General features: G+C 35.3%; 12 protein-coding genes across 12 annotated transcripts; 9 read left to right on the forward strand and 3 right to left on the reverse strand. All coding sequences in view use genetic code 12, as the record gives it.

Moving 5' to 3' along the window:
• Positions 1–88: 88 nt before the first annotated feature.
• SPAPADRAFT_137351 (leucine-rich repeat domain-containing protein) lies at positions 89–1,891 on the forward strand (the record flags this gene model as incomplete). The annotated part of the gene is made up of 1 exon (XM_007374150.1): positions 89–1,891. The coding sequence occupies one exon, from the start codon at positions 89–91 to the stop codon at positions 1,889–1,891; it is 1,803 nt and encodes a 600-aa protein (XP_007374212.1).
• Positions 1,892–2,068: 177 nt separating this feature from the next.
• GYP5 (Gyp5p) lies at positions 2,069–4,152 on the forward strand (the record flags this gene model as incomplete). Its single annotated transcript, XM_007374151.1, has 1 exon — positions 2,069–4,152. One exon carries the CDS (start codon positions 2,745–2,747, stop codon positions 4,107–4,109), a length of 1,365 nt encoding a protein of 454 aa, XP_007374213.1.
• Positions 4,153–4,316: 164 nt separating this feature from the next.
• Positions 4,317–5,237, forward strand: RPS4A (40S ribosomal protein eS4; the record flags this gene model as incomplete). The annotated part of the gene is made up of 1 exon (XM_007374152.1): positions 4,317–5,237. The coding sequence occupies one exon, from the start codon at positions 4,345–4,347 to the stop codon at positions 5,131–5,133; it is 789 nt and encodes a 262-aa protein (XP_007374214.1).
• A 70-nt stretch (positions 5,238–5,307) lies between these two features.
• On the forward strand, positions 5,308–7,829 carry SPAPADRAFT_60058 (uncharacterized protein; the record flags this gene model as incomplete). The annotated part of the gene is made up of 2 exons (XM_007374153.1): positions 5,308–7,697; positions 7,759–7,829. One exon carries the CDS (start codon positions 5,343–5,345, stop codon positions 7,167–7,169), a length of 1,827 nt encoding a protein of 608 aa, XP_007374215.1.
• Positions 7,174–7,777, reverse strand: MTR2 (Mtr2p; the record flags this gene model as incomplete). The annotated part of the gene is made up of 2 exons (XM_007374154.1): positions 7,174–7,697; positions 7,759–7,777. 2 exons carry the CDS (start codon positions 7,775–7,777, stop codon positions 7,174–7,176), a joined length of 543 nt encoding a protein of 180 aa, XP_007374216.1.
• A 1,653-nt stretch (positions 7,830–9,482) lies between the features above and the next one.
• On the forward strand, positions 9,483–12,193 carry ASH1 (DNA-binding transcription repressor; the record flags this gene model as incomplete). Its single annotated transcript, XM_007374155.1, has 2 exons — positions 9,483–11,278; positions 11,381–12,193. 2 exons carry the CDS (start codon positions 10,269–10,271, stop codon positions 11,901–11,903), a joined length of 1,533 nt encoding a protein of 510 aa, XP_007374217.1.
• Positions 12,194–12,299: 106 nt separating this feature from the next.
• SPAPADRAFT_60059 (ubiquitin domain-containing protein DSK2) lies at positions 12,300–13,590 on the forward strand (the record flags this gene model as incomplete). The annotated part of the gene is made up of 1 exon (XM_007374156.1): positions 12,300–13,590. The coding sequence occupies one exon, from the start codon at positions 12,357–12,359 to the stop codon at positions 13,461–13,463; it is 1,107 nt and encodes a 368-aa protein (XP_007374218.1).
• Positions 13,565–15,206, forward strand: SPAPADRAFT_149783 (uncharacterized protein; the record flags this gene model as incomplete). Its single annotated transcript, XM_007374157.1, has 2 exons — positions 13,565–14,349; positions 14,437–15,206. The coding sequence occupies 2 exons, from the start codon at positions 13,591–13,593 to the stop codon at positions 15,142–15,144; spliced, it is 1,467 nt and encodes a 488-aa protein (XP_007374219.1).
• A 568-nt stretch (positions 15,207–15,774) lies between these two features.
• On the forward strand, positions 15,775–19,041 carry TPS3 (trehalose 6-phosphate synthase/phosphatase complex subunit; the record flags this gene model as incomplete). Its single annotated transcript, XM_007374158.1, has 2 exons — positions 15,775–16,184; positions 16,215–19,041. 2 exons carry the CDS (start codon positions 15,775–15,777, stop codon positions 19,039–19,041), a joined length of 3,237 nt encoding a protein of 1,078 aa, XP_007374220.1.
• Positions 19,042–19,316: 275 nt separating this feature from the next.
• Positions 19,317–20,207, reverse strand: SPAPADRAFT_137052 (uncharacterized protein; the record flags this gene model as incomplete). The annotated part of the gene is made up of 1 exon (XM_007374159.1): positions 19,317–20,207. One exon carries the CDS (start codon positions 20,205–20,207, stop codon positions 19,317–19,319), a length of 891 nt encoding a protein of 296 aa, XP_007374221.1.
• A 162-nt stretch (positions 20,208–20,369) lies between these two features.
• On the reverse strand, positions 20,370–22,491 carry SPAPADRAFT_60063 (uncharacterized protein; the record flags this gene model as incomplete). Its single annotated transcript, XM_007374160.1, has 1 exon — positions 20,370–22,491. The coding sequence occupies one exon, from the start codon at positions 22,443–22,445 to the stop codon at positions 21,351–21,353; it is 1,095 nt and encodes a 364-aa protein (XP_007374222.1).
• TIF11 (Tif11p) lies at positions 20,392–20,850 on the forward strand (the record flags this gene model as incomplete). The annotated part of the gene is made up of 1 exon (XM_007374161.1): positions 20,392–20,850. One exon carries the CDS (start codon positions 20,392–20,394, stop codon positions 20,848–20,850), a length of 459 nt encoding a protein of 152 aa, XP_007374223.1.
• Positions 22,492–22,571: the final 80 nt, after the last annotated feature.

The following is a 22,571-nucleotide window of genomic DNA, read 5'->3' on the forward strand; positions in this document are numbered from 1 at the left end:
GTTGATTAGAAGTAGCAGAAACTAGCAAACATTATGCCCCGCAAAAAAAAAAAAATAAGCATAGCTTCCATACATTATCCACGAAATCATGCAAACCGAAAATGACAACTGGATACTATCGTTCGTAAGGATCTATTTACCTCGTATTCCCGATGAAGTCTTAATCCAAATATTCAACTTACTACCATTTGGTTATTTACGTAATTTTTTCCTATATTTTCCTGATGATAATATTCGAAATTTAATTATTCACTATTACTCCCAGCAAGTCCATTTCGTTTGGTCCAAGGCCCATTTCTTTTTGTCAACGATCAATTTCCGCTTTGGCAAAATTTTCAATCGTCGTACCTATGAAGGGTCCAATTTTCAAAACAAGGAAGTATTTCGATTTATGGACGAATTTCCTGAAATCGTACCCAGGCGATTATTTGTAGCTAGTGAAGACGTGCAGTATAATCCAGTAAATGAAGTGTTGAAGAAGTTTCACAATCGAATCTATAATATTGATGAAATAGGAATTTATTTTCTGAAATGTCCAATTACCATTGAAGATGTTGATTATGTATTATCATTACAGAATTTAACGGAGTTATACTTTTGTGGTTTGGTTTTGACTCCAATATTCACAAGACTAATTGATAATCTAAACTTGATAAATCATCCCAAACTTAGAAAGATCGTTATTTCTCATGCTGAAGATAATGATTGGTCAAGGATTAAATTACCTGAAACATTGAAAAGTCTATCCTTTGGAAACTTCCTCAATGGTACGAATACTTCGATAGTAAGCTTTCCTATAACAATCCAGCAGCTTAGTATCAACAGGCTTGATATTAGAGATTTGTCACACCTAAAACATAGGATTTCCGGATGCTTAACAGATCTTCAATTAAATTTAAATAGATTGGAAAGGGTATTAATCGACGATTTACCACCTCGTTTACGTGTATTAGATTTATCCTTCAATTCTTCAGTTAAAAGCATCACCTGCGATGATCCGGAGGCAACATGGCCAGTTACACTAGAGAAATTAATATTAAGTTGTAGTGGGTTAGATGATAATGTGTTGGAAATGATCAATGACAATATCGGATGGCCGCTGAACTTGATCAAGTTGGATCTCAGCTTGAATAAATTCACAAACATTAACAATTTATCCAATCTACCATTTGGTTTACAATGGCTAAACTTATCAAACAATAGGCACATACGAGTAACAGAAAATTTCCAATTTTCTAGCCAATTGAAATTTTTAGAAATGTCTGGATGTGTAATTGATGATATACAATATCTAGAATTTCCATCATCACTTGAGCAATTGAATTTACCCGGCAACCAAATCCGCAATATATTATCATATCGAGATTGGGGTAAACTTGATAAGCTACACACCTTTGGTCTTTGGTCAAACCGCATAACCAGTTTGAATAAGTGGTTCATTCCCCCCAATCTTAATAAATTAGATCTACGGGGAAACAGGATATCCACTTTATCAAAAGGATTTCCCTTGTTTAACAAGCACTATGATTTTAACATCGTTGACTTAAACTTAGGTCAATGTAAAATAAAAAAAATACAAATAGATTATATTCCAACTAGTTTAACGAAAGTAAATCTTTCGAGGAATAAATTATCGCTGACATTTTTGTTTCCATCAGCATTCAAAAGGTTGCTTCATTTGGATTTGTCGAACAACTTCTTGACATCGATTGTATTTGAAAATGACAATTGTAAAAGCTGTTTGTCGCATTTGAATCTTGAGAATAATCCAATCCTTACAGGTCAAAAGAGTCCTGAGCATTTCCAAGAATTCTACGATTATTTGGAATCAAATTTGGGAAAAGTTACCGAGAGAGCGTCTAACTATATCATTAATTTTAAACGTGATTAGTATAATGAACGACATTGATAGTAATTCCCTTGTAGTTAGAGCAAATAGAGTAAAGCTCGAGAAATCTGCCCTATTCTTATCGCGACGAGATCTTCAAGGATCACGCTACCACACACAAAACTAGGGGGGGGGGAGATATACGCGCCCAAAACTGACACATACACATTTTTTTTGCCGGTGTCAACTTGGCTCTGTTTGTACTGTGTTGTTGCTTAATTTTAATTGATAGATATTTACATAGCATATTTCTCTGATACTAATAATACACACAGATATAATGTCAGGCGACGAATTCGAAGACGCAAAAGACCATATAGAAGAACAAGATAACCAAAACAGCAACCTTGAGGAGAAAGAACAACATGAACCTAATGGAGATACTGAAGCTGACATTCAGGAAAATCTAGATGACAAAGGAGAAAACCATGATGAATCCAATAGTAATGGTACCGCTAGTGATGTTCCACCATTGCCTAATCGCAAATCCATTCAAGTTTGTATCAGATTGGACGAACCTGGATCACCATTAGGTCAAAATTTCCAATCTCAACAAGAGTCTATTGAAATGTTATCGACTATTCTGACTACTTATGATAAATCCAGTTCTAATTATTTATTACAATCCAAGTTCAACCAATTGAATTTAAAGTTTCATGAAAAGAATAATCAGGTTCAAGAGGCAGTAAATACTGGAACAGAAAATATCAAGAAAACCTTTAATGATATTAAGAATACTGTCGGTGGATTCAGTGAAGCTTTTGAATATAAAATTGATTGGGATTTCTGGACTCAAATTGTTAACGACTATGACTATGTGATTAATCATGAACTGAATAGACTCAATGAATTAATTATGTCTGGTATCCCTAAGGAATTTAGAGGGATTATCTGGCAATTAGTTTCTAAATCCAAGAATTTTCAACTAGAGGAATTTTACCTTCATTTGAAGAGTGAATCTTCAATTCATGAAAAGGCAATCAAGAGAGATTTGTCAAGAACCAGTTTCTTTACTAATGTTGAACAAGTTAATAAAGCTCAAGAATTGTTTAATGTTATCAAATCTTACAGTTTGTTTGATCCCGATGTTGGATATACTCAAGGAATGATTTTCATTGCCATTCCTTTAATTATGAATATGAGTGAAGCTGAATGTTTTTCATTATTAGTTACTTTAATGAAAGAATATAGGCTTCGAGATTTGTTTTGTCCTGAAATGAAGGGGTTACATTTAATGCTTTATGAATTTGATAGGTTATTGGAATCATACTCACCAGTATTGTATAATCATTTGGTCAAACAGGGGATTAAATCTTCAATGTATGCTTCCCAATGGTTCCTTACCTTCTTTGCCTATAAATTTCCACTTGATATTGTCTTGAGAATTTATGATATTATAGTAACTCAAGGAATGGAATCGATCTTGAAATTTGCCGTCAATTTAATGTTAAAGAATGAAGCTAGTCTTTTGTCACTTTCGTTTGACAATTTATTGGAATTTTTAAAGGATAAATTGTTTAATATTTACGTTCATGAAGAGTTTATTAACTTTAAAGATGATTCGACCAAACGAAGTTCAGGTTCTAGATTCTCGTTATTACCAAGTTCAAAGAGTTCAAATTCGACAACTACTACTGGATCGGCGATAAAAGGACAATATTACAAATTAGATTCTTTGGTTCAAGATTCAATGAAGATTAATCTTGATCCAGTTGAATTAACAAAGTATGAAAACGAATTTGAAAATATATACAACAATGAAAAATCAAAGGTTGACGATATCAAACAAATCAAGCTCGAGAATGGGAACTTGAGACATAAAATAAAAGAACTTGAAACTAACTACGCTAAACTTAATATGGACCATATTGAAATTGTTCAAGAAATGGTTGATTTGAAAGTTACATTACCAGATGTAATTAACGATAACGAAGATTTAACTAATAGTATAGAGCAATTAAAATGTGATATACAAGCATTAGAATCGAAAATGCTGGAAAGTCCATCTACATCAACCAGCGATATCAATTCAAAGGCATTACCAGTTGAAATTGAAAATAATATTCAAGAATTATTAAAAGTCAATGCTGAAGAAACTGAACGAGCAGTTAATTTAGAAGAAGAACTACTGACTTTATTAGAAGAGCAAAACACTCTTGAACAAGAATTGAAGAAATATAGCAAGAGTGGTGGTTGGTTTAGTTGGGGTAAAAAGGCATAGATGTTTATATATACCAGTAATGTACTAGAAATTGTATCACGTGTGAAAGTGCGACACCAAGGGCTTCAACCCTAGAGTTTCTTTTTTTTTTTTGCTGTGGTAGCACTACTTTTTTTTTTTTTTTGCTTGTATGTTTCTCACACTAACAGTGACGATGGCTGAAAAAAAATTCCATATACTTTTCAATCTACTTTTCTAACGTTTAATCAATCAAACCCCATAGTTAACATCAAAAATGGCTAGAGGACCAAAGAAGCACTTGAAGAGATTGGCAGCTCCATCCCACTGGATGTTGGACAAATTGTCCGGTACTTACGCCCCAAGACCATCCGCTGGTCCACACAAGTTGAGAGAATCTTTACCATTGGTTGTTTTCTTAAGAAACAGACTTAAGTATGCTCTTAACGGTAGAGAAGTCAAGGCTATCTTGATGCAACAACACGTCAAGGTTGATGCCAAGGTTAGAACTGACTCTACTTTCCCAGCTGGTTTCATGGATGTCATCACCTTGGAAGCTACCAACGAACACTTCAGATTAATCTACGATGTCAAGGGTAGATTCGCTGTTCACAGAATTTCTGCTGAAGAAGCTTCTTACAAGTTAGGTAAGGTCAAGAAGGTTCAATTAGGTAAGAGAGGTGTTCCATACGTTGTTACCCACGACGGTAGAACCATCAGATACCCAGACCCATTGATCAAGGCTAACGATACCGTTAAGATTGACTTGGCTACTGGTAAGATTTCTGACTTCATCAAGTTCGATACCGGTAGATTAGTTATGGTCACTGGTGGTAGAAACTTGGGTAGAGTTGGTGTCATTGTCCACAGAGAAAAGCACGAAGGTGGTTTCGATTTAGTCCACATCAAGGATTCCTTAGACAACACTTTCGTTACCAGATTATCTAACGTTTTCGTTATTGGTACCGAAGCTGGTAAGCCATGGGTTTCTTTACCAAAGGGTAAGGGTATTAAGTTATCCATCTCAGAAGAAAGAGACAGAAGAAGAACTCAACAAGGTTTATAAGCACCTTTATATTTATAGAATAAAAATATAGAACACTTGTACTTTAATATGAACCATGCGCAACCAAGTGCGCATTTATAAATTAGTATAATTTATGTGTGGCTATCGCCTTTTTTTAGGCTTTGCCTTCAGATCTCCCTTATCTTTTTTTTTTTAACTTGACAGATTTCTTATAGACCAACGCGTGGTAATCAAGAGGTAGTAACACCATGAAATCGTTCCAATTTGCCTTCCTCTTGGCAAACTATGCCCTAATGGGCATCTTGTTGTGTTACGATCAGCATAACAAGAAAAAACTAGCTGATCTTACCACCAGGATCCGCAGCTCTGACACCGCCCCCACATATAGAAATCTTACTTGGAATGACATAAATTTTGTTCATACAACAGATACTCATGGATGGTATTCCGGTCATTTGAATCAAAAGCAGTATAATGCTAACTGGGGTGATTTTATATCATTTACTTCCCATCTCAGACAACAAGCTCTTGAGCAGGGCCAAGATTTGTTGTTGATTGATAGCGGGGATCGTCATGATGGAAATGGGTTTTCAGACATCACCTATCCAAATGGATTGGTTAGTACCCCTATTTTCATGAAACAGAATTATGATTTGTTGACCATTGGAAATCACGAATTGTACGTGTGGGAAAATTCAAGACAAGAATATGAACTTGTTGCTGATTATTTTGGGGATAAATATATAAGTTCAAATGTGGAATATAAATTTGAGAATGGGACATTTGCTCCATTTGGGCAAAAGTACAAGTATTTCACTACTCCAGTGCAACAAATACGGACATTAGCCCTTGGGTTCTTGTTTGATTTCAATAGGTTTAACAATGGAACTAGGGTTATTCCAATAGCAGAGGTTATTACGCAAGATTGGTTTAACGAGGTGTTACAACAACATAAAGATAAAGTTGATTTGATTGTTATTGTGGCACATACTCCAATATCTCATGATTACCCTGAATTATATAATTTGCACTCACACTTGCGTCAATATTTCCCAGATACGATTATCCAATACTTTGGAGGCCACAGTCACATTCGTGACTTTACTGTGTTTGATGAATTATCTACTGGGTTGCAAAGTGGTAGATATTGTGAAACTATAGGATGGACCAGTGTAAATGTCAAGGGCAATGTCAGTTTACATGAGAGATTTGCACGATCATATTTGGACTTTAATTTGCATTCATTTTTACATCATACAAACAAATCGATTCACGAATTTGATACTGACAAAGGTAAGCACGTTTCCCTGTTGATAACCGAGACCAGAAACAAGTTGAACTTGAATCGCGCATTGGGATATGTTAATGGTAGTAACTACTATATTGATTATGTTCCAATTGATCATAAAAATAATATCTTTGATCTTTTGACCAGTAAAGTATTGACTACTTTAGTTCCTGAGGGACATACTAATACAACTAGTACCTCCGATAGAATTATTATCATTAATACAGGATCTATCAGGTATGACTTGTATAAGGGTCCATATACTATTGATTCGCAGTATATTGTGTCACCATTTGAAAATTTATGGGTTAAACTTACAGTTCCTAAATCAATCGCAACTCAAGTAGCAGCCAAGCTTAATGATAATGGATATATTTATGCAAAGGGGCAAGCTGATGCTATAGATAATAGAAGACTTTTGCCTCCACATCATTACTACTCTTCAGAGAGAACTAAACGTGATCAAACTCCTTTGATACTTTCTGAAGTGGAGAGGAAAAAGCTATCCAAGGGATATGTAACTTTTGACGACTTTGGTAACGATGGTGACGATACATTGCATAAGCCTGTTGTTAACTTCCCTATACCTAATGTTGTTGAAAGTGTGCAGATACACTCCGATTCTGAGGAAGACATTGATTTGATTTTCTACGATTTTATTACCCCTAATATAGTTTGGGCATTAAATGAATTGAATTACACCAATTTTAACAAGTCTCCTTCGCTTTACTCGTCAAAGTACTTGGGTGATCTTTTAACTGAATATATTCAACAATTTATTATTTAGTTAGCTATATTTTTAAAATTGTATCTTCTGGTATATACGTAAATCTATAATTTAAACTGCTTATTATTTCTCCCTTTGAATTGTTAATGACCGATTCATCGACAACTAAATTAACATTGAGTCCGAAATTTGACCCCCAAATTGGTCTCACAGTTCTACCAATGGAATTATCAGTTATTAAATCGGCTGATTCACCCAATCTATTTCTACCACTTTGATCGAACTTGACTTTAGCGCAGAAGTTAACTATGAAAGTACCAGTTCCTGGAATTAAATGGCAATCAAAACTCGTTAATTGATGTGATGATAATGGGGTAGCTAACCATTTCTTTTGGAATTGTAATCGAGCATCTTCTTGTGGAGTAGGGATTATTGGTTTGCCATTGACAATTATAGCACAGTCTCGCTTGACGTTTGAGGCAAATTGGGTGGCGTAGGCTTCAACGTTAGGGAATGATTGGGTTGGTGATGCATATTGTGCGTCTAGTGATGCTAATAAATCTTTAAGAAATGGCTCTATTGGTTGGGCTGGAAAGAGTATTGTTAGTTTGACTATTATTTGTGTAAATATACTTCTGTATTTACTTACTTGGATCTTGTTGATTCATGCTGTATTAATGTGGTATGGTACTTGATTCAACTTTTGTAATGTTCACCGTTACTAGATCTTAAAATTTTTGCATTGTTACTGGGAAAAGAAAAAAAAACAGTACTGGCGAAATCGTGCTACATACAGAGAAAGCTGCGAAAACACAACAATTCTACAAAACAATGGTCCAAATAGTTTAAACTCATATATAAACTTGCAGATGATACATGGCCAATTAACTTTAATTGAAAAATAATGTACAATGGTAATGTTTGTATGTTTGGTGTTTTTGGTGATTTTTCTAAATTTTCTATGAAATATTTATTCATTTCCTTTTGCCACAACTTTAACTCAATCTTTTCAATCCCGCTATTCATTCAACTCCAAACCCGAGATTCAGAGAATTCACGTACGAATATGTTGAACCAGAAGTGGCGCAATCCAACAAGAGTGAAAACATTTGTACCAAGAGCAATGGTCAAGAACCTAAGAAATGCCAAAGAAATTAATGCATATAGTTAGACCAATTCGGACTTCTAACCTGCGGAATCACGGCATCATAACTAAAAACTTTGGTTGAAGTATTACTCCTATACTTCTGAGGATTTTACCTTATGTAACCAGTATGAGCTCTTGTGAAGAAATAAAATCCCGCAGTTGTACTACATTATATTCAATCAATTAGCTTTATATTGACCTATGGTGATATTCTAAAAGAAACAATACACCATTGGGAACTTCTTTTCCGTCCAGAGTATGATTGCAGCAAATATTTTATTTTACTGTTAGATAATCTCTACCTCCCCTGAAAGCAGGATTTCAGCTTTAGCCGCTTTCCAGAAAACCCGGATCAATAGGAATCACCGGCGCACTAAATTTAGCTTCCTTTAAATCAATCGACATGAAAAAATAGAATTTGTTCCAATCCAGTTCCATAGGGAATTGAGACAAAGATAGGGCTATCAACCAGCAAAAGGAAAAAAAAATTTTTTTTACTTGGTCTGGTTGCATTTATTTTAGGGGGCTGGAGGAGAGAGAGCATGCACAAAAGAAAAAAAATGAAATTGGAGGGGGGGGGTTACAGTAGCAAGACAAACGTACAGATAGCGAGATAAATGCGGGTAAATAGGGAGTGAGTCGACATATAAACAATAAAGAGGGTTAGTAGAGTTCGTAGTGTTACGTGGCCTCCCTTAAAACTAACAATCTCAAAACTGTGATAATATTTTTAACCGCAATTATTTTTAACTGTGTCTCATACCCCCGTTCTTTATTTAGTCAATCCCAGCACAAATCAGCCATAGACTTGATCTAAATCATATAATAATATTTCTAAAAAAAAAAAAAACCAGATTTGTGCTGGCTCAAAAATAAAATTCAATTTTGTGCAAGGTTTCTATTATTTTTTTATTTTTTCGAACGGTTCCTACAATTGATGTGTGCTGGATTCTTATCCCAATTTGGTGAAATTCATCCTAAATTTAGCTTCAATTCACACGGATCTTAACATGAAATCGCATAAATCTCATTCTCTTTGTGTTCTTGAAACAGTACCTTAAGATTAAAATTCGTACTTACAAACAAGAATGTCAGCTAAATCAAATGCTTAAAATAAAATAATAATTACGTCGCAATAATGAGCGATTACTGACCAGCCTCCTTAAGTATATATAACTTTTACCGTATTCCATCTGATCTGTTTTGTAGTTTTTCTTTAAAAAGATATAACAAATTTCACAATCGCTTTAATCGCTACCATTAGCCCACCCCCTTTTCCCACCACCACACACACACACAACTTATCATTCGCTGTTGGACCCATAACTTGTCCTTAAAACTGTGTCCTCCTCCCCCACTCACCCTCACTACATTTTCCTTATCCTTGATTTTTCTTAGAATAGAAAAAATTATTGCATATACCATTCGCACTGGGGTTTTTAGTTCCTACAAATACTACATCCGCCCCAAAAATATAACCGTGGTTCATAATCTTACTACATACTTTAGCATTTTTCCTTTTTTTCCCACTATAACATTAGTGCATATTCTAATTCCAGACCACTTTTGCTCCCAACCGGTTACTATTAGATATCATTTTAGCAGTTTGTTGCACTGATCCAATTTAATTAATCCTAATTTCCCCAATTTCAGCATCAGTTGTTTTTCTGGCAAGGAAAAAAGACTAGGATTTATAAAGTTAATTTTTTGCTCCGATTTTTTCTTTCGATTTGGCTTTTTTGAGTTTTTTCCGAATTACTTGTTTTGTTCCACATTTTTTTGTTGTTCCAGGTAACCAAGTGGCAACCTAAATACGCTTTAATTACATTTCCAAAAATAGGTAAAACTAAACTGTTTTAAGTTGCAAAATCAACAGGGGTTTATTAATTGTTCCTAATACGAGTTCTTTTTTGTGTTATTATTACTAAAATTATCCGAATTCAAAATCAAACTTCAAATTTTTGTCAAGTTCAGATCAAAAATTTATCACCCAGGAAATTTATCATCCTATTATGAGTTTAGTGCAGACAGCCATGTTTAAGGACCAATTGAAACAATTGGGCCACCATAGTGATAATAATCTTATTAAGTCTCGCAGCCACAACGAATTGATTCAACTTAATGGATCTATATCTGCCAATTTGAACACTACTACTACCACTAGATTTAACAACAAAAGAAGATCTTTAAGTGATGATGTAATAGATAGTACCCACAAGAAAAAGAGATCGAGAACTGCCCCACCTTCTCCACCACCATCAAATGATTCATCATTTTCTTCTTCTACTCAATTAACTTCCGAATCACCTTCTGCTGATGAAAAATCATCTACAAATTTGAAAAGCTTACGATCCAGATCCCTTTCCCCAGTCAAAAGATTCTTCAACCCTTTATCACCTTCTAATTCTCCCAGATCCTCTCCAATAATTACTCCAAAGGAAACACCAGAAATACAAAAGGAAGAAGATACAAACGAGAAACAGCAACAAGAACAACCACAAGTGGTTCCACCATCTACTGAAAAAATCACATTGCCAAGTATATCAGCTGTTTTAGGTACTGCAGAAAAATTCAAGCAAACAATGAAATTAAAACCAATTACTCCAACTGTTTCCTTGGACTATTTTGACACTTATAAACCAAATGATGAAAACTGGAGATATGAATTATTAGATAAGATCACTAAAGAATCAAAACTTTTCAATTTAAATCAATACAATTACCTCAACAAGCATGCTACTGAATCGCTTCCCAATATAACCCGATCCTCGGCTATTTCACCAGGAAAACCAAATTTTGATTCAAGAATAAGCTCAAAAATAACCACAACCATGCTACCAAAACTTCACTCTGACGGTGAGCGTAAAATCAACTTCCCTTATGAATCAAATTATACTTATTTAAATAAAACTTATTTAAATGACGTTAAAAAGTATCCTGAATATTTGGAATTGGCCCAATCATTAATGAGCTTATCACAACCAGAACAATACAGTTCTCTCAACAGTTCCAGTTTTTCCTCGTCAACTTCAGCTGCTGATAAAACACCATTAGTTAAGAATCATTCATTCCCACAACCTTCGATGTCATCACCTCCAGTGACTTATTATACTGTGAATGGTAGTGCATCTCACCAAAATTACTCCAATTCATCTTATGTTGTATCTTCACCTATAAACAACTACAACAACGGTTATTCAAACAATCTTCCTTCGCTTATGTCCATATCTCAGAAATCTCCAGTTACACCTCAACAACAACAACTCAATCACAAATTAATTCCATTCTCACCACCATCCTCAGGAGGACAAACAAAAGTTGCTTCTCGTTCAGATTTGATCAAATCCCCACCAAGACAACATAGTCACCATCATCATCATAACACCCCAAGAGTGTGTATCTCTTGTGGCTCAGACCAATCACCATGTTGGAGACCTTCATGGTCAATCAAAGAAGGACAACTCTGTAACTCATGTGGATTAAGATACAAGAAAACAAGTGCTAGATGTCTTAATGAATCTTGTAGAAAAATCCCTGCCAAAGGTGAATGGTCCTTAATGCAAAGCAAAGGTAAGATCGCATTCGGTGATGGTATTGAAGGGTATAGCTGTTTAGAATGTGGTTGGAGAGTTGAAGTTAAAAAATAAAAAAGGTTATAGAGAAGAAGTCACACCTCCATCTTGATTTTAAAAGTATGGAGTTGGCGTTACTTCTTCCTGAGTACTCTTAAAAAAAGTATGGAATTTGGATTTAATGGTTATTTATATATTATTTTGCATTTTTATGTGTTGGTCGGTGTGCTTTTTTACTTTTCAGTTCAAAATAGTTTTGGTGTTGATTGTCACTTCTATTTCTATTGTTTCATTATGTATTAATCTTGTGTCCTTTATGTATTACTAATTAAATAAGAGGTACTATATTAAACGCTTTTGTTAATTTATTTATTTTTGGCAACACTTTTTTTTCTTTGGCTGTCTGTGAAATGTCGCATGGAAGGCAAAAGAAAAATGGCCAACACTTTTCTGTCGTGATAAAGAGGGGACAGATTACGTTCGTCACTTTAGCCAATTAACAAACCATATACATAGCCACACGCTGCCATGTCCGAACAAATCAAAGTAACTATCAAATCTTCAGGTGATAAGAAATATGAAGTAACTTTTGATACATCCATCACTGTATTAGAATTAAAACAATTAATTGCTGCAGAGTCAGATATACCAGCCGAAAGCCAAAGATTGATCTACTCAGGTAAGGTTTTAAAAGACAATGAAACTGTCAGTTCATACAAAGTACAAGATGGACACACCATTCATTTAGTCAAGAGTGTTACTGCTCGAACAGGTGCTTCAAGTGGAGCCGCTGCCAACACTTCTGGCTCCACTTCTACCTCCTCACCAGTGCCACCACCACAAAGTGTTCCTTCCAACATTGCTGCTGGTCAAGGTACATTCAACCCATTGGCTGATTTGACTGGTGCTAGATATGCCGGATATACTCAATTACCTTCTGCCTCTATGTTTGGGCCAGATGGAGGAATGAATGCAAACTTACCAGATCCAGATCAATTGAGTCAAATGTTGTCCAACCCATTAGTACAACAACAAATGAATGCCATGTTATCTGATCCACAGATGTTAGACTTTATGATTCAACAAAATCCTCAATTAAGAGCCATGGGTCCACAAGCTAGAGAATTATTGCAAAGTCCTATGTTTAGACAAATGTTTAGTAATCCAGAAATGTTGAGAATGATGCTGCAATTAGGTGGAAGAGGTGGCGCATTTGGTGGTGCTGGTGCCGGTGGGGCTAGTGCATTCCCTGCTCCAGGTGCCAACCCAAACTTTGAAGGTCCAGCTACAGGCGATGCCAGCACTGGAAACACTACTGATGCTAGTGCCGGTACTACTCCTGGAGCTGGTTCTACTCCAGGCTTAGGCGCAGGTGCTGCTTCTGCTGCTGCCAATCCATTTGCCAGTTTATTCCCAAATGGTCTTCCACCAATAGATCCACTGGTTTTATTTGGTGGTGCTCCACCTGCTGCTCCTGCACCAGTAGATAACAGACCACCAGAAGAAAGATATGAAAGTCAATTGAGACAATTGAATGATATGGGTTTCTTTGATTTTGATAGAAATGTTGAGGCTCTTAGAAGAACTGGTGGTAGTGTTCAAGGTGCAATTGAATATTTATTAGGTGGTAACTAGATTTAGTTAATTAGTTTTGTATATGCGCTTTATGTTGTTTTTTTTTTTTTTAGTTTGTTCAAAGTAATATAGAAAAAAAAACAAGTTAATCTTGTAAAAAAGTGCTGTCTAGTATTATAAACAGAGTATGTCAAATATAGAAACAAGTAATAATCTTCAGGATGAATCACGAGTTAATATAGAGTTGGATGGAGTGAATGTCCAGGAAGAGTCTTCGGCAATGGATTTTGCATTTGAAAAAGTGATTGCCATAATACTTCAATCAAAACAATTTCACTGTTCACGAGATTTTCTTGATGAATTGACCGATTTAACTATTCGATTTTTGAATGATTTGGTAGGCAGTTTATCAGAATACACGAGATTACAAAGACGACAAAAACCAGCTCTTTCTGATATGAAATTGTTGTTCAATTTGAAAGGAATTGATTTTAATGAAATAGCTGAGGAGATTAGTCTTTGTAGAAACTTTAAAAAGTCACAGAGCTTAGTAACGGAGATGAAACGAGTTGAAAACCAAATAATACAAGCACAGTCTGAGAGGAATAACACCGAGGTTGAAGAAAACAGCCCCTCTCTTCCATTCATAATCAATGAACAGTATGAAATTACAAATCTTGTTCCTAGACTTAATACAAAGCCTAGCTATGTTCCTGGATATTTACCTGATTTCCCACCTGATTTTACCTATCAATCTACACCAAAATATATGGAAACTATTACTGATTTGAAAGAATTGCGGTTGAAGTTAGTACTGGAATCAAGAATGATTGAAAAACCATTATATAATTTGATTGAAAGCGATGATAAGAAGTGGAGGGCCAAATTTGAAGAAGAATTACTGGAATTTGAACGGGAAAAGCAAGATAAGAAAGTGGAAGGTACAGTTCATGTCCCTATTGACGATACCCCACGAGAAAAGAAAGATATAGAACCACAACCAAATAAAGATGAAGAACCGAAACCCGAAGAGCATGTACCAGAAACTAAATCATTTGATTTTATAGCATATGCTCAAAAGAGGAAACTGATTGCCGAGAAGCAAAAACAAGACCTCGACAATAGAATTAAAGCTCGGGAAACAAATTTATTCATGAAGGCAGAACTATATTATTCTCCTTATTCAACTATTAGACCAACACCTGAAATTGAAAGCTATTTCAAAAATGTTATAACTGATGGATTTAAAGATGTTATTACATCAGTTAGGAAAGCTGAACGAGAAAAGCAGGAACGCACTCAGAAATTACTTGAAGAACGCACGAAACGAGAACGGGAGTTGGAAGCTCAAAGAAAAGCCAATGAAATTTCAATCAACTTTAATAGAATGGATGATTCATCATCTTCACTGCTGGAAGATGAGGCCGAATCTGAAAAAGTACTTGAGTTTATGTTTGAAGAAGACAAAGAGCCGGAATCTGAACCAAATATTGTTGTGATTGGCGGCGAGAATAAAACTGAACCACCAACCGAAACCACTGAGACAACCAATGCTATATCATTTGCAGATATAGAAGCAGACGACGACGAATCACTGGATGACGATATGGAGGACATGGAGGCTTTACTAGAGGCTGAGGTTGCCCATGAACAGCAATTGCCCGGAAGTACCGACCTTCCTGCATCAGCGCTTAAATCCTCGGATGAAGACAGTGATGATGACATGGAAGATATTTTGTAAGGAATAATGTAACACTATAAAGTTTTAGATAGCAATGAGAATTCCACAATTCCTCCTCCTCCTATTAAATCCTCTGACAACGTTGTAGCAAGATAAACTACCCCACTCGTTTCGTAGCCACTGTATAAGCAACGCCTGTCTGTAATCAAGCGAATAATTGTAAAAATGAAACAAGGGGGGAATAATAGGAACACGTGATGTGTTATTGTATAATATTTTATTTTTATTTTTTGTGTTTGTGTGTGTCTTGTTTTGTGTTAGTTATAGAAAGCAAGAGAAAGCGGTGGAAACTAAGGGGGGTGGGGAGCAACACAATTTCAACTCTAATAGCAAAGGATTTATATAGACTTGAGGGTCTAAAGAAAATGTATAGACCAATCTAAACACATTCACACTGTCCTCCACAAAGAATCTCCCCCCTCCTCCTCCTCCTCATTAAGGTATTTTCACACACGCATAGGGTTATATAATAGACTCACACATACACATCCCTCCCCCATCACTTACACACACATATATACACATACACACAATTTTTTTTAATTACCTCATATTTTCACTTGAATATAATAGACACAAATTTCTTGATCTTCTTTTCGTCTAAATCCACAATCACCCAATTAATCAAGCATGACTGTTATTATCGGCTCGTTGTTCCTACCTTATACTGTAAAGTTCAAAATTGATGCTGCTACCAATGGCAGTGATACCGAATCAGTTAAGGAAACCATAAATGATTTTACCAAATCTGGTTCTCCAATTCCATCAATTTTGCCTGCTCTAAGCCAAACTCCCCAAATTCCTCGTTCTCCCGTGTTAAGAGGCCGTGAATTGAATAGACCTAAAATTAGCAATGAAACAAGAGCAGATACTCCAGAAGGATTCTTTTATGCTAGAAGACCAAGACGTGCAGGTACTAATGAATCTTCTGGTGAGGCGTCAACTTCTGGAACACCAGGTATAGTTGTTGCACCACCTCCATCGACTGCAAATGCTGCTGCTGCTGGTGGTGGTGGTGGTAGCACCTACATTCAGCCAAAGTCACGTTATAGCAATCTTAAAATCGATAGTTCAATCGTAGAACCTAAAAAACATTTTGATAATAGTGGATTACCAAGTATAACTACCAGATCCCAATCTTCAACATTAACAAGGAATAACTCAAGTCCAAACCTTGTTTCATTGGCTCCTACCGATAACTTTGAAAGAGCCAGATCTGTTCTTAGTGGCAGAGGTATCACTTTACACTCCAATCATAGTGCGAGTTCATTATTTTCAGATGAGGTTCCATTTCCTTCAACCTCTTCAACTCCACAACATCAACAACAATCATATGTTCCTAGTTACCATAGAGAAGATGATGAACCATGGAAAGAAGGGTTCAAGGATATGATAATGGGAAGAAACCATAGCAAATTAGCTCCATTTGGGGGCTTTTCCGATCCAAGTATCAAGCATAGTATTCTCAATGAAGAAAATATTTTTGAAACTGCTCCTTGGAATATTGTTCCAACTGAAAGTGGTAATGGCTCTTTAATTAATGCGGTTCAATTATCAGTACAAACTGGAGTTATGAAGAGAAATAAATGGGTTGGGATTTTGTCCATGCCCAGTGATGATGTTCCTGAAAATGTTAAGGAGAATATTTCCAAAGAATTGAGTAGTAATTATGATTGTGAAGTTGTTTTTCCTGATGATTTGACATTTGAAGGTCATTACAAGTCCTTCTGTAAACAGATCTTGTGGCCAACTTTACATTATCAAATTCCTGATGATCCAAAATCCAAAGCATTTGAAGAACATTCTTGGGGCCATTATGTGTTGATGAATAGGTTAATCGCTGATAAATTAGTTGAAACTTATAAAGAAGTCAATGGTGATGCCGATGATCCTTATAATCCTGAAAATATGATTTGGGTGCACGATTATCATTTGTTATTGGTTCCTAAAATGATTAGAGAAAAATTACCAAATGTTAAGATTGGGTTCTTTCTTCATGTTTCATTTCCTTCATCAGAAGTATTTAGATGTTTTGCTCAAAGAAAGCAATTACTTGAAGGTATGCTTGGGGCAAATTGCATTGGTTTCCAAACAGATGAATATGTTCGCCATTTTCTTCAAACTTGTAACCGTTTATTATTGGCTGATACTAATGAATATGGGGTTAGTTATGAAGGAAACTTGACTGTAACCAACACAACCCCGGTTGGTATTGATGCTGCTTCGCTTATGCATAAAGTTACCAGTGAACTGGTTAATGAATGGAGAGCAATGATTAAAGAAAAATGGAAAGATCATAAACTTATTGTTTCTAGAGATAAATTGGACAAACTAAGAGGGGTTAAACATAAGTTATTAGCTTATGAACGGTTCCTCAAGGATAATCCCGAATATATTGATTCCACTGTTTTAATTCAAATTTGTATTGGTGAATCACATGATGCCGACTATGAAGCTGAAGTAATGAAGATTGTTTCAAGGATTAACTCGTTACCTGATAATATTTCAGTAACCCAGCCAGTTGTTTTCTTGCAAAGAGATATTGAATTTGATCAGTATTTAGCATTGGAATGTGAAGCTGATGTATTTGTTGTTTCTTCAATGAGAGAAGGTTTGAATTTAACTTGTCATGAATTTATTATAGCAACTAGCGAACGGAAATCACCATTAATCTTGTCTGAATTTACTGGATCTTCAGCATTGTTAGATTGCGGCGGTAAAGGTGCGTTGCTTATAAACCCATGGGATACCAAGAGATTTTCGGAAGTTTTCAAAGAACTGTTGGAAATGTCGGAACAAGAAAAGAATCTTCGTTGGGGAAGTTGTTTCGAATTTGTCCTTACTCGTGATTCCAAACATTGGGTCGCTAATTGTTTGAACAGCATTCTTGAAGCATGTAATCTTGATCGCAAAAAATCAAGACATTTGGTCCCATTCACTCAAAAGGTATTTGAAAATTTTATTAGGTTAAGTGGTAAAAATGGAAAGAAAATTGTTATATTAGGTTTGGAAATTTCATCAACTAGTGTCAATTCAAGCAGAAATATTCGTACTGGTTCTGCTGGGAAAGTTAATATTTCCGAACCAACTAGACTTGTTGGATTACTTGTTGATTTAATTGAAAATCCAAATACATATGTTTATTTAATGAGTTTCTTAAGTAGACATGATTTGGATATTATGTTCAAAAGATACCCCAAGATTGGTTTAATTGCTGAAAATGGTAGTTATGTAAAACTTATTGGATCAAAAGAATGGATTACTATAGTTGATGAAGGGGAAGAATCATCATGGATGCCACAAATCACTCAATTGATTGAATCTAAAGTTGAAAGATTGCCTGGATCGTTCTGTCAGGTTCAAGATAGTACCGTTAGATTCCATGCTGGTAGGTCATTTATTGATGATAGAGAAAGAAGCTTGGATGCTATGGGTGATACCATTCAACATATTAACAGTTTAAGTGAGGAACTTGGAGGCATTCATGCTACTCTTGTTAGAAATCTGGTTATTGTTCAAAAGAACCAAATTAACTTGAAGGCTTTGAGATTCTTGGTATCTTATTATAATACAAGTTTATATAACCAGTCTGAAAGCTTCATTGGGGAAAATATTAAAGAGTTTCAAAAGCCCTTAAGTCCAAAGAGTGAAACTATTGACTTTTTTAATAGAGATGAACATTACATAAGCGCTATTCTTTACAGTGGTGGATTGACTACTATCGATGAAGCAAATTATGAATATATTAATCACTTGAAGGATATTCGTGCTGTTAAAAATGCATTAACTGTGACAGTTATGGCAACTGATGGTGAAGATGTTAAAACAGGTGCCGGCTATGAAGTCAGTGGTATCAATGAATTGCTTCGTATATTTGCAAGAGCGAACTTAACATAGGATAATTATATAGATTTTATATATATATATAAAAAAACGTTTAACTTTATTTATTGAACTTAAGGTGGAATATACAAGTCTTTGGTTTACATTTGATGCCAGAGAAATGAAACTCTCCAACTAACGAAGATGATGGATTCATGGTGCAAACAGATTCAGAGAATGGTTCTGCAGAACTAGCTGGCTAGAATCCAACTGATCTCGCGTTCATTATGTATTGACTTTGGGTGCTCCCTATGCAGTTGCTACATTAAGTCTTCTACTCTATTGTATATTTAAAACTGTTTATCTTTATAACTATCAGCTACTAATTTATTTAACCCCAGCAAAGAATTCAAAAATTCTTCATGGTCACTTTTATTTAGTTGATGATATTTATTCCAATAATTGTCGAGGAATTCTTGCTCAGTAATAAAACTAGAGTTTTTATCTCGATTTACTACCCAAAGGTTCTCCTTTGATCGTTTGTGTGCTTCTCTATCATCTTCCATTCTTGATAATATTTGTCTTTTGGAAAGCAAGTTATTTGACTTGTCCGATTTTACTCTTATGTTAAACATTTCGTCTTCATCGACAATTTCATCAAGTGGATTTGAATGCTTTAATAACCTTGCTCGTTCAAATTGACTCTGCCTTTTCTTTTCCAAGAGGATTTTCCAGGCGGTCACTAAAGGATCGCCACTGGGTTCGTATTTTTCTGGTATAAACTCTTTATTGCCTTCGATTTTGCTGATATCTTCCTCAGTCAATAAATTACATTGAAACTTATCGATATATTCCAGGCAATCGATCTTGAAATGTTTAGAAATGTTGCGAAGACATACATATGTGTTGTATAAATTTGAGTTATTAGCCTGAGGTAAGACTTGTTGGATGATTTCTGGTAATGCACTTTTCAAGCCTTGAATATAAGGATATGAGTACTTGTTTTGAAGTGAATATTGGAATGATTCTGATATTAATACATCTATGAATTGAAATATGGTCGATTTGGTGTTGAGCACCATCTTTGAATCATTGATAATGTCTAGGATTGTCGGTAATAAATAGTCCTCCTTGTCGGAATTTACCAAGGCAAATCGAGCTGCTCGATTGAGATTTTGGATTGATGGAGTTAGATTTCGAAGAATCTGTGATAATTGTGTTGCTGCTTCAAACGAGTCCATGATAATACAGTTGTATGTTGTTGCTATTAGATTTTATGTTAGCTACTTCTCTCTACCTTTTCTAGTGTAACTTAGTGACCTGCATAAAAGCGTTTTTTTTTGTCATCAGACATAAAGAAAAAAAAAATTTGTGTGAAAAAGTTTTTCTTTTTAGTTATTTCTAGCAACACTACGCAAATACATCATGGGTAAAACTGGTAAAGGTAAAGGAGGTAAAAATAGAAGAAGAGGAAAGAACGATAACAGTGGCCAAAAGAGAGAATTAATTCTCGTGGAAGAAGGTCAAGCATACGGTCAAATTACCAAGATGTTAGGTAACGGTAGAATCGAAGTCAGTTGTTTTGATGGAAACAAAAGAATGGGACACATCAGAGGTAAATTAAGAAAGAAGGTCTGGATGGGTCAAGGTGATATCATTTTGGTTTCTTTAAGAGATTTCCAAGATGACCAATGTGATGTTGTTCACAAATATAACTCCGATGAAGCCAGAACTTTAAAAAATATGGGTGAATTGCCAGAAACTGCCAAGATTAATGAAACTGATACTTTCGGTGGTGATGAAGATGAAGATGTTAACTTCGAATTCGGTGCTGAAGACGATGAAGACGAAGAAGATGATGAATTAGATATTGATGATATCTAGGTAACAGAATATACAGTAATTTATATAGACAAATAAATGTAAAAAAAAAGTGGTATATTATCCAGAGTTTCTGTAAGATGATGTTGATATGCTAACTCTAGTCCATAAGATAATCTTGATTTACTGTCTCTGGTTGTTGTCTGTTAAATGCAGCCAGTTTGTATGTTTGTTCCCTGTGAGTCATAGAGTCATTGGTTTTCCGGTATGCGTTCATTCAAGGGACAAGTCCACGATCTATATTTTTTGGCTGTACTCCGAGTTTAACACCAACCACTTTACAACGGTATTTGGGGTACTAATGTTAGCTTTGGCATAGTTTAGACGTAAACCGGAAAATACTGGTTCCAACCCGAGCTGTGCAAAGGACCAACAAACGCGCACAAAAACACGCACTAATTCCATATTGCTCAACCCATACAACTAGGTTCAACTAGATAATGTTATTTTGTATCTATGAAACTATCTATACATGTCTATCCCTTACTTTTTTGTTTGCATTTTTAACGTCTGCGAGAACCTTCGGAGTCTGAATCACTTAATTCAAAACTATCAAATCTTCGAAGTCCCACGGTTTCTTCGGTATCATATTCAGCTCTGTTGATTTGCATAGATCTTCTCACGGTAGTGAATCCACCAACACCATTGTCCATAGGTGCCATATCTTTTGATGCATGTACTCCAAAGATTTCTCTGTTTTTACTAGGATCTTCCTTTCTGGCAATATTTAATAAATAAACTCCACTGAAAATAATCAAAAATCCAATCAATAAAGAAATAATGTCCACTGCTGACGAAGTATTGAATCCTCTAAATAAAATAAACGAAGCAGCTAATGTAAAAGTGGTAAATGTGACATAATATAATGGATTGACAATAGATGTATCAAATTGATCCAAGGCCTTGTTGAAATAATTCATTTGAGTGATAATACAACCAACAACAACAAGTAAAAATAAATAAGTTGAAACATGAGTAAATTGATTATTACCTCCTAAAGTTAACTTAAGGGCAATACCAAATGCTTTGATAGACATAACTGAAATGGACCCAACTGAAGAACAAATGGAAAGATAAATCATTGGATTAGTATTTCCGTATTTTGGAACAATTTTGTAGATCATGAACAACGAATATAATGCAACCAAAGTACAGTAAAACAAAAACCCGGGTTGGGTAGCATATCCCAAGATTTCATCGACGGTTTCCACTTCCTTGTCAGGAGGAGCGTGTAGAATAATGATAACTGATCCCATGAGACAAATTGCACATCCCATTTTACCTAAAGTACCTAATTCTTCTTTAAGGAAAATCGCGGCTAATACAGCTCCAATAATCACCGATAAGGCCCCCAAGGGAGTGACTAAAATTGCAGGAGCAAAAGTATAGGCGGCGAAGTTGGCAATTTCCCCAATAGCCATGGTAATCATACCACCCCACCATATGGGATTCTGTAAATATTCGTGTCCTTGTACTTGATTGTTACCATTACGGGCAGATGCGTCCATTAACCCTTTCTTGGTGATGATAAAGGAAGTACCTATAGCTAAGGACGAGGACATTGCAAGTGCAAGCCCGATATATTTGTCTTCCATCATGATTGTGTATTTGATATTGAGTAGTTATAGGAAGAGTCCGTTCGTCAATATCAAGGAGAGAATCACGGTTTTTCCTTTTTTTTATGAATAGGAGTTATGCCCACATGACGTGTGTGTTTCGATTTA

Source organism: Spathaspora passalidarum, assembly GCF_000223485.1.
Source record: "Spathaspora passalidarum NRRL Y-27907 unplaced genomic scaffold SPAPAscaffold_3, whole genome shotgun sequence".
NCBI lineage: Eukaryota > Fungi > Ascomycota > Pichiomycetes > Serinales > Debaryomycetaceae > Spathaspora > Spathaspora passalidarum.